The following is an 11,380-nucleotide window of genomic DNA, read 5'->3' on the forward strand; positions in this document are numbered from 1 at the left end:
ATCAGAATGAGGCCCTCATGAGCTTAAGTCCGTCCAGCGTGATTGGCTGTTGAGGAGCGGCGCTGGTGACTTGTCTTCTGACGACTTAGTCCTGGGCAGCGAGAGAAAGAAGGAGAGCAGAGGAGGTGGAGAGAGTGGAGGAGAGAAAAGGAGGAAAAAGTGAACGGCGGTCTCCAAACAGGCTTCAGAATTCTTCTCACTGAATAACCTTCTTGATCCAAATGAATCTGGTTTCTGGTTTGCACCATCACCATGACACTCATTCACAAAGAGCACCTTACCTTACCTTATGCACAGAGGACCACAGGCTCAGTCCCTGCTTCAGTCATTGCAAGCGCACCTGATTGATTAATCACCCACTATGTGGATACTGTTTTTTAGAATTGATTTAGATTAAGTTTTATTTAGTAGAATTTGTATTTTAGTATATTCTTTGTCTTCTACAGTCCTTATTGCTTAGTTGTGTTTTTTATATTATATACTTTTAATTACTTTTTCTGCTGTTAGTGAATGTGTGTGTGTATGTTGTCTGTATGCTACTGTGACCTTGAATTTCCCCTAGGGATCAATAAAGTATCTATCTATCTAGCTATCTTCAAAAGTAGCCACTCAACCGAAACATACCTCAATATGCTACCCAACTCCTGATACAAGCCATGGTCATCTTGTGACTCGACTACAGTAACACCTTCCTGACGATCCTCCCAGCCTGCGGTGCGCCTGGTCTTCTATCATCCCAAAAAGACACGTTACCCCGCACCTGGTCTAATTCCTAACGTTACTTCCTACTTCGCCTACACTTTACAAACTGACAATAACCAGCATTGGCAGTCAGGAACCTATATGTATGTATGTGTGCCTACCTTGCTATACTACCTTTACTGCAGCTACGTTCAATTTTGAAACTATAGCGTCATCCCCACTCATCACTGATTGGGCAGGTAATCTGCCAACCGATGAAATGTTAGTGATCATGGTTTTCCAGACTAGTATCTCCCTGAAAGAAGGTCTAGGTGGGTTTACAGTTTTTATTATTTAAATGTTTAAGGACCTTGTTCATGAGTATGTGAGAAGAATGACATAGATTTATGGTAAAATATTTAACTGTTAGTTTCTGCTTTCAATCCCTTTTCACCTAACAAAACCCATATTTGTCGGCCAATTATATGCGGTTCAAACACTCAGGCTGTTCTATACTATTCCAACACTTTGTTCTATACTACACTCTGTTCTATACTACATCTGCCCCTGTCAGTATCTGGACATTTTTGATGGGCTTTATCAACACAACCAGGGCAGGATAGACTATGTCAATTTTTTTTCCTGTGAAAGTGAAGCAGCCCACAGGGGATTCTCCCTATTATCCAGCCCGGGCCTGCTGTTCCATACTGTTCTAACACTCAGGCTGTTCTATACGGTTCTAACACTCAGGCTGTTCTACGTGGTTCTAACACTCCGGCTGTTCCATACGGTTCTAACACTCAGCCTGTTCTATACATACTCGGATTTGGCCCAGGTCCCTTGTAGGCCCGTAGTGCGGAAATAACCACAGCAGTCTAGAGTCCCATGCTGGTACAGGTCTTCGGTCAAACAACGTTTTTATTATTCTCATTTTTTTCTCAGTATTCAGAATCAATACACATAACGTCAATGTTAGAACTGTAGGACTACTGGTTTCTCTAGTATCAAATTACACAACATTGCTTGTATGAGTGTTTGGAGTGTGTGGGTGGGTTGGTTGGTTTGTTTGGCAATCATGTCGTCTCTTCACGCACCTTACACAGGACTCTGCCCGGGCGGTCCCGTGTAAATTCCCTTTTGTAAAGATCAGGAGGTTAATAGAACTAAATGTACATTAGCAGCAATGGGGAAATGAGTCATGACCACAGGGGACGCTACGGGGTCGGGGCACGTGGGGAGGGTCAGAACCCGAGGGAGCACTCCAGCCCCACCCTGACTGAGCTCTGTAGCCCCACTAACACTCGTGGCTGTTGGCAGTGTGGAGTCAGAATGGCAGTCCTGCCACTCACCCGGCAGTGTTTGTTTCGTACTGTAGCGCTGTAGCCGTAGTCCAGCCCACCCGACAGTGTCACGTTATATTATTATAGTATAATTATTATTATTCCTGTGCTGCTGGCATTGCAGTGTTGTGTTCTATTGTTCCTGTAGTGTTACTACCCTCCCCTGTCGCCTCTGTGCCTCACTACTTCCTGTAGCGCAACCCAGTAAAACTACATTTCCCATAATCCTCTCCCAATACTACCCAGCATAACTATGATCACCACCACCATGTCAGTGCTACTGAGAAAAAAACTCAACCATAACTTCCTTCATTTCCCTCAACTTTCCATCATGGCCCTGTAGAACTACATTTCCCAGCATCCTCTAGTTACCCCTGCTATCCAGTAAAGCTACTAGTTCTCTCCTAGTGTGCTGGAGGGAGTCTCTCTGGCCAGCAGGACTACACACAGTCAAGGGTGTTCGATATGGAGCTGATGTGGGCTTCGGTTGAGTGTGTGTGTGTGCGCGTGTGTAAACGTCACCTCGCTCTATCTGCCCAGGCTCACACACACACACACACATTGTGAGTCATCTATTTCTGGTTATGATAAAGATGAACAATCATGTTTCCCTAGGGAAGGACAGCACTGGAGAGTACTTCATGTCCAACTAGGGAGCAACACAGACTGATAGGGTGGGTGGGGGGTTGTTGGTTGTCCTTTCTGCTTCCTTATGGAAGGTGACTACATCCTGGTCCTGCCAAGTGGGGCTCTGAGTCCTGACTGCTGATTGGATATGGCAAGGGGGCACTCAGGAAGTGCCACCCTCCTCTCTGTCCAGTGAACGTACCCCAGATGCCAACCTTCACACAGATGCTGTAAAGCGTTCCCTAGATGCTATAAAGCGTCCCCAGATGCTGTAAAGCGCTCCCCCAGGTGCCAATCTTCACAGCGGAGATCTCTTTTACTGAGACAGATTAGTCACACACACACAAATCATTTTTCCTTAAAAAATTACCATAAATTAGAGAAATAGAAGAAAAATAAAACACTGAACATTATATAAAATAAAAAAAAAAACAAGCAAGAGGGGCAAATGTGTCTCTCCACCTCTATGGTACAGGGCAACTTCTCTGTCTGTCTCTCTCTCTGTCCATCTGTCTGTCCGTCTGTCTGTCCGTCTGTCTGTCTGCAGCCCCGGCCCATCTCACGCCTCACTAACTAGAGGGGGTTCGTCATGTAGGGAGGTAGAGGAGAGGCGGGCTGCTTCCCTGGGTCTGAGCCTGCCACACACACACGCACACACACACACACACTCGTACACACTGAGGGCAGATGGCTTGTGCTTTGGTGGCGGTGAGTGCCATGCAGACCTGGGGGAGAGGGGTATGCGTTGCCCTGGCAACAGCGCGCTGGGCTGCTTTGATGGTGTCTGGGAGAGGACTTCCCACATCATTTGGAAGAGACACGTGTGAGTGTGTGTGTGCGTCTTTAGATCCACTTCAAGCACTGCCTGCTGAGTGGAGGGTGTGTAAAGGTCTGGACACGGCGCTCCTGTCAGGTGTGTGTGTGTGTGTGTGTGTGTTTCAGCATTGCAGTGTCTAGTGGGGTTCTGAGGTATTTAGCTGTGTTGTGGCTTAGAAAGAGCCTCTGTGATGATCAGACAGGCCAGTGTGTGTGTGTAAGTGTGTGTGAGAAAGTGCTTGGTTAAAATGAGGGGTGAGTGTGTGTGTCCATTTTGGGAAGAAGAGGGATCTAATTCTGCTACTACTTACACTCCTCAATGTACACGCAATATCTAACAATGCATCTTGTGTGTCTTAAATGGTGTGTGTGTGTGTGCATGTGTAAGTAGGCTAAATCTGTGGTGTGTGTGTGTGTATGTGTGCATGTGTAGGAAGGCTACATCTGTGTGGTGTGACTGCTGTGTGTGTGTGTGTGTGTGTGTGTGTGTGTGTGTGTGTGTGTGTGTGTGTGTGTTTGTGTGTTTATGTGTGTAAGGGGGCGTCCTGGACCCACTCTGCCAGCACACAAACGGCAAACACACGTCACCTGGGCAGGGAGTAGGAGGAGGTGTCAACACCAGCAGCCCAATCCAGAGGAACTCACACACACACACACACACTGTACCACACTCACCCAGGCAGGTGTCAACCCCAGCATCCAGAGTTGGTGGGATTTGCTCAGCTAGCCTAGCATAGCCTAGCACACCATGCCACAACACACACACACACACACACACACTTTGCACCGCACGCCCAGGGAAGCAGCCCCTCTACTCAGCTCAGTTAGTACAACAAGGAATGTGTGTGTGTGTGTATATGTGTATTCACACCTTGCAGACTTGCTTAGGACACTGGGTATGATATATGGTGAAAGCTTCTGTGTGTTTGTGTGTGTGTGTTAGGAGTGTGTCCTTCAGAAATGTTTACTGATCAGCACTTCAGCATATTCCACCATGCCAGTCCCGTTTGTGTGTGTGTGTGTGTGTGTGTGTGTGTGTGTGCGTGTGTGTGTGTGCGTGCGTGTATCTCCCAGCGTCCACTCTCACTCAGTCAACAGTTTGATGTGGCTAGCGCGCAGGTTGTTGTAGATGAACGGCTGGTTGTCGGTGGACAGTGGGGCACAGGTGGGGGGCGGCGGTGGACCGGGCACCACCTCGGCCAGCTCGGGGTCGCTCTCGCTGGACGTGGAGCCCACGCTCATGGTGCAGACGGCCTCGGCGGCGGCCTCGGGCGGTCCAGGGGGCAGGGGGAGGGGCAGGGCACACCCCTCGGGCTCGCTGCCCGTCTCGCTGGCGCAGGACACCACAGAGAGCAGCGACATCTTGCGCGTGAGCAGGCGGCTGGGCAGGAGCGAGAGGGCGTAGTCGGCCACGATGCCTGCCACGTCCAGCCCGCAGGCCTGGTCGAAGGCGATGAAGCCCACGTTGGCGTTGGCCTCGCACACCACGAAGGAGCCGTCGTTGAGCTGGAGCAGGTCGATGCCGCACACGTCCATGCCCAGGATGTTGGACACCTGCACGGCCAGCTGCTTGCCCTGCTCACTCAGAGGGCACATCATGCCCACGCCGCCTGCACACACACACACACACACACACACACACACACACACACACACGTCAGCACTCATACAAGTACACATGAATCTACAATAACAGAGAAATATTCTGAAACTGAACACAGGACTGGGTCTAGTTATGGTCACAGCTGACCAAATGTCAGACAGCAGATATTCCGCATGTGTGTGTGCGTGTGTTGACCCCACTCACCGAGGGAGCAGTTGCTCTGCATGCGTCCGTCGGTGGAGCAGCGCAGCATGGAGCCGATGACGCGGCCTCCAACCAGCACCACCCGGACGTCTCGGCCGTGCGACTCGCGCACATACTCCTGAAACAGGTACGGAGCCTCGTGGCGGATCAGGTGACACAGGTCCGACAGGTGCTGCTTATCCCGCGCCAGGAACACAGCCTTACCTGCACAGGACGGAGAAAAAGAGAGAGATTAATATTAATATAAGAGACGGAGGAGTAGAGAAGATGGAGAGAGATCAGAGAGGGAGAGATGGATGGAGAAAGAGAGAGATGGAGAAAGAGAGATTAACAGAAGAGACGGAGTAGAGAAGATTGAGAGAGAACAAAGAGAGAGAGAGATGGATGGAGAGAAAGAGAGAGATTAATATAAGAAACAGGGGAGTAGAGAAGATGAGGAGAGATGGCTTGATGGTGTTTTAGGCCCCCACCGTCCACTTCAAGGCAATGTTGGGGGCTTAAAACACCATTGTGCAGAAAGGTCAGAGGGAGAGAGAGATTAACAGTAGAGATTGAAGATAAAGAGACAACAGGGAAGGAGGGATAGAGAGAGAGAGAGAAAGAGAAATTAACAGTAGAGATTGAAGATATAGAGATCAGAGGAGAGAGAGAGGGAGATGAACACGAGGTAAGAGGGAGGAGTAAAAGAGAGGTAGACAGAAAAAATGGTGAAGGGAGAGAGAGGGAGGGAAAGAAACAGATATAAGAAGGTAGATTAAGAGAGGTAGACAGAAAGAAGTAGAGGTGGGGGGAGAGAGACACAGAGGGAGAGGTAGAGAGAGAGGGAGATAAGGAGGTGTAGAGAGAGGGGGTAAAGAGGGAACAAGCCTATATGTTTGCATACTGAAAATAGTGTGTGTGTGAAGCTGAAGACTGTTCATTTGGACTACACTTTTTTTTTTTCAGTGTATGTGCATTTATGTGTTTGTGTGCTTGCATGGTTGTGTGTGTGCGTTTGTAAGTGTGTGTGTGTGTGTGTGTGTTTGGTGCCAAATTTAAGAGCAGCAGAGTGTTTTTCACACTGACCATTGAGAATGTCAGCAGTGGGTCTAATTAATACAGCGTCACACAGAGGAGTGTGTGTGTGTGTCTGTCTGTGTGTGTGTGTGTGCGTGCAAGAGGGGTGATTAGAAGGATGTTTAATCTTGAAGTGAGTGAATGCGTCAGCAAATACGCGTTAATGAGTAAAAGACTGCTGTGTGTGTGTGTGTGTGTGTGTGTGTGTGTGTGTCTTGCATCACATCCTGGTTGACTCTGAAATAACTATTGATGGTACACTCCTAGTCTTATAGAGATACGTATGTATGTGTAGGGCTGGGCAATAAAACGATGGCAATATACAGTTAAGAACAAAACTAATCATACCCCTGGCAAATATTGATTTAATGTTGATTTTCTCTTGACGTCTCGGTTTAGGCGGTCTTGATTACAAGACTTGTAGTCAAGACCGCCTAAACCGAGACCAAGACACTACCAAGACCAGAGGGTATCAAGACCGAGACCAAGACCGAGACCAAAAAAAAAACTTGCATTTTGCAGAATGCTTCTTTCTTGCCCCTGGACTGCAAATGTAATGATGGCGGAATTCACTGACATTATTATTACTGGGTCTGACTAAGACTGACAGCTACGACGTAAACCTAACGTTTCGCACTGGCTACTAGCGCTGTCACTTTTGTGAAAAAATCCTGTTCAATTTTTGAGACATAATTGTTCATTGAATCGATTGTAAAATCGATTTTTTATGTCTAAAGACGTTTCCATTTTCAACGGCAAATATAGGCCAATTCACAAACAACTAACAGGCATTAGGACAAACATAAAGAGGGCGCTTGTAGACGCAAGCCAGCAATATTTCTGATGATTTATTGGTGTGAAGTTTTGCAGTACTGCTGCAGGCTTCAACGTAGCTGTGTCTGTGTTTACGATTAGAAATGTCAAACAAATTTAAGCCTCGTGGAACTTCGATTGCAGTTTGCATAGCCTACCGCTTTGTTCTTCTCCATAGTTTGATATACCAAAAAATCCGGTACTTCCACATCGAACTCCTCAAGTTATTAGGGCCTATCACTTTCGTCTCTCTCATGTCGCTGGGTTGATCAGCGTTGTCCTGCATTTTTTGGCAAAACACGAGCAGCACAGCAGCTGATTGAAACAGCTGTTTCCGGTGCGTAAAATTGGTGGGAATTTTCTTTTTAGCTTTCGCAATGCTTACTGCACTTCGGAATTCTTTATTCTTATAATTTTGTTTGTGAATTTTGTTACATCTATCCTCTTTTATTTGTTTAATTCGTTTAAAATTAATAGTGTACATATTTGGTTAAAATCGATTCCCTATTTTAGTTTTCGAAACTTGTGTTGTTTGGTCCAATCGATTGTGCAATAAAAAGTGACAGCCCTACTGGCGACACTTGCGTCTTTTGATTGGATAAGCGCCAGTTTCTTAACCAAAATATATGTATGTCATTGATTGGTTGCATTTGAAAGGTTGCATTTGAAGGGCATGAAAGGCAAAATAATTTAATGTTGCATTATCGAATGTTATGTTTTGCATCATGGACATTATTTGTTGCAAATCTCCCGACCACTATGTCGACCTGAGACCGCAAGACCAAGACAAGACCGAGGGATCCGAGACCAAGACCAAAGACGGTCGAGACTGTGACAAGACCGAGACCACGTAAAAGTGGTCTCGAGACATCCAACTCTAATAGATATATATACTTTATTCTTGCACTGTTGCACTGTTTGACTTACTCATTTGCACCATCACCATGACACTCATTCACACAGAGCACCTTACCTTACCTTACCTTATGCACAGAGAATCACAGGCTCAGTCCCTGCCTCAGTCATTGCAAGCGCATCTTGTTTGATTAATCACCCACTATGTGGATACTGTTTTTTTTAGAATTGTGTTATTTAGTATAATTTGTATTTTAGTATATTTAGTATTTAGTATATATTTATCTTCTACTGTCCTTATTGCTTAGTTGTGTTTTTATATTATATACTTTTAATTACTTTCTGCTGTTAGTGAATGTGTGTGTGCGTGTTGTCTGTATGCTACTGTGACCTTGAATTTCCCCTGTGGATCAATAAAGTATCTATCCATCTATCTATCTATCTATCTATTCATTTGATTGGCTCCACGCGCTCTCACGCCAATCCAATGTGTGAGGGTTGGCAGCTCTGATAATAATATAATGTTCTATTAATATAATATTATATATAATTATAATGTAATTCATTAATATTATACATATCCCACAGGAAAACACTGTAATATGAAGAGATGAATCTAATTGTTCAGTGTGATTTTAATTTTCATTCAGACTTATGTGTAGGCCTACATTTATTTATTTGAGTGTTTTTCATGATTGTGTTGACATTTATTTTCCCTGTTTGCCTTCATTGATAACTGAGGTGGTTTAAATCAGAGGAAGGATAAGTTTAAGTTTAAAATAAAAGTGTTTAAATTGATTTTTTTCCCCTCCTGGTCCTTATTTCAAATAGCCATATCGCCCAGCCCTGTGTGTGTGTGTGTGTGTGTGTGTGTGTGTGCATGCTAAAGCCCATGCAGAGTAGCTAGTGTGGAATTCTATGAGGATGTCCCAAACTAATTATTTGATACGTCTCCATTAATGGTATGTATGGTGTGTGTGTGCGTGCGTGCGTGATAAACTGATAGCGGTGCGGTCATCCACACCAGCTGGTGAGATGGAGGAAGTTCTCTAACTGCACTTCACAAGGCTGATTTAAAACACAGTTAACTAACAACTAATAACTGCAAAAGGAGTAACAAGGTGTGTGTTTATTTGGGCATATAGCTAGTGGTGTGTGTGAGACATGTGTGAGTGACCTGACAGACCTGTGCGGGTATTGTTGAGTGTATTTTACAGACTTGTTTTGAGTGTGTGTGTGTGTGTGTGTGTGTGTGTGTCTCACCTCTGTGTCCACGAGCGTTCTTCACCACCACAGGGTATCCGAGAGGCTCAGCTTCATCAATCATCTTACGGAAGTTGTCGTGTCCTCCTGCACACACACACACACACACATACTTTAATGTCCACAGTTCACAACCTGGAGCTCCCATTGTGAGCAGCAAAATGTTTGTTTTAAAGAGTTTGAATATTGTTTGTGTTTGTTTGTTTTTACGAGTGTGAATATGTGTGTTTGAGTAAACAGGGGAGAGATGTATGACTGTGTGTTAGTGTGTGTGAGATTATCTTAGGTCAGGAAAACACAACCGGAAAATAGGCTAATGCAATACTATCAGGAGACAAGAAACAATCTGAAAATGGATGAGTGTGTGTGTGAGAGAGTGTAACTGGATCTGTGTGTGTGTGTGTGTGATGGAATCCGTTATCCTGGGCTTTAGTGAGCTGAACAGATGTGCTGTGTACTAATGACCTTCCCAAAAACCAGCAGTCTCCTCACAGAGAGACAGAGGGGGGAGAGACCGTGTGTGTGTGTGTGTGTGTGTGTGTTTCACTGGTCATGAGGATTGTTCTTCCCTGTGCGCGCGCGCACACACACACACACACACACACACACACACGCACACAGACACACACATACACAGGCGCACACACACACACACAATCCAAACCCCTCCCTCTAGACTGGTTACATAAAGAGGGTGGCCTGGGGCTTGGTTGCCCCTCCCATGTGTGTCACCCCTCCCCTCTCTCACACACTCTCTCTCCCTCTCTTCCTCTCTCCCACTGTCTCTCACTCTTCTCTCCCCCTCACTCTCTTGCTCTCTCTCTCTCACACACACACACTCTCTTACACTCTCTCTCCCTCTATCTCTCTTTCTATCTCTTTGTTCATCTTTTCTCTCCATCTCTGTCTCTCTGTGCATTTCTGTCTCATGTATCGCTGCTGATGCTGACCCCCCACCCAGACTGGCCCAGATTACGGACAAACAAAAACAACAAACAACAACACATTTACTATTCCAGTCAGCAGGATAGACAGAGACAAAGAGAGAGAAAGAAAGAGAGAGAGAGAGAAAATGATAGAAAGAGCGGAAAAAAGGGAGAAAAGAGGGATCACCCCCCTCATCCGAATGTGAGTGGCGCTGTAACGTCTGGTGTAGCCAGTTCTACTGATTCTACTGGCGGCTAAGTGCTGTAACTACGGAACACCAGTTCTACTGATTCTACTGGCGGCTAAGTGCTGTAACTACGGAACACCAGTTCTACTGATTCTACTGTGTAGCTGGATTACTGTAATGGTGTAGCTGGACTACTGTAATGGTGTAGTGGTGTAACTGGACTACTGTAATGGTGTAGCTGGACTACTGTAATGGTGTAGTGGTGTAACTGGACTACTGTAATGGTGTAGCTGGACTACTGTAATGGTGTAGTGGTGTAACTGGACTACTGTAATGGTGTAGCTGGATTACTGTAATGGTGTAATAGTGTAACTGGACTACTGTAATGGTGTAACTGGACTACTGTAATGGTGTAGCCGGATGCTAACTCCACTAAGCACAGGAAGCATGGGCACTTGTGTGATGTATAGATGTACTATACTATGCATATACATTCACTGCACTTAAATATGATGTGTTGTATATAGGGGTGGAATACACCCATCACTGAGCTCACTGGGCTGTTCTCCAGGGCTGCTTATGTTGCATGCCGTTACTGAGACGTTAAGACGGTTGGTGGAGTGCTACTGCTGTTGCTCGAAGCTGCTATATCATCTTGCTCTTTCTTGAATTTGCCCCTGGGGCAAACTACCAGTCATTCCTGTCATTCCTGACTACAGGCAGCTGCAGGTTCCCAGGAGACGTGAGGCATTGGAGCTCTGGGGGGGGGGCTCATTGATCTGGATGTGTGTGTTGACGCTGCTGGACGAGGGTGATCAGACTGGCTGTTATTGATTGTGGGGGTTGGAGGGTGATTGATGAGACAGACAGAGCTGATCAGCACAGGGTTGCTAGGGCAACGGTCAGTCACTAGGACACGGTCTGACTGACAGCAAGGGGAAAGAGACTTTGATCGTTTCTGTCCAAGTTGCTGACAACACACAGTCAACACACACACACACACACACA

At 46.0% G+C, this 11,380-nt stretch overlaps 1 protein-coding gene across 1 annotated transcript in view; it reads right to left on the reverse strand.

Moving 5' to 3' along the window:
- Nucleotides 1-1,567: 1,567 nt before the first annotated feature.
- Nucleotides 1,568-11,380, reverse strand: part of rimkla (ribosomal modification protein rimK-like family member A) — a 21,283-nt gene continuing 11,470 nt past the window's right edge. Inside the window, exons 3-5 of the mRNA XM_048242217.1 lie at nucleotides 9,259-9,345; nucleotides 5,272-5,475; nucleotides 1,568-5,074 (exon numbers count right to left, since the gene is read on the reverse strand). Coding sequence (XP_048098174.1) covers nucleotides 4,548-5,074; nucleotides 5,272-5,475; nucleotides 9,259-9,345 — 818 coding nt within the window. The 3' untranslated portion in view covers nucleotides 1,568-4,547. The remainder of the gene's footprint in view (nucleotides 5,075-5,271; nucleotides 5,476-9,258; nucleotides 9,346-11,380) is intronic.

Source organism: Alosa alosa, chromosome 4, assembly GCF_017589495.1.
Source record: "Alosa alosa isolate M-15738 ecotype Scorff River chromosome 4, AALO_Geno_1.1, whole genome shotgun sequence".
NCBI classification, from domain to species: Eukaryota; Metazoa; Chordata; class Actinopteri; order Clupeiformes; family Clupeidae; genus Alosa; species Alosa alosa.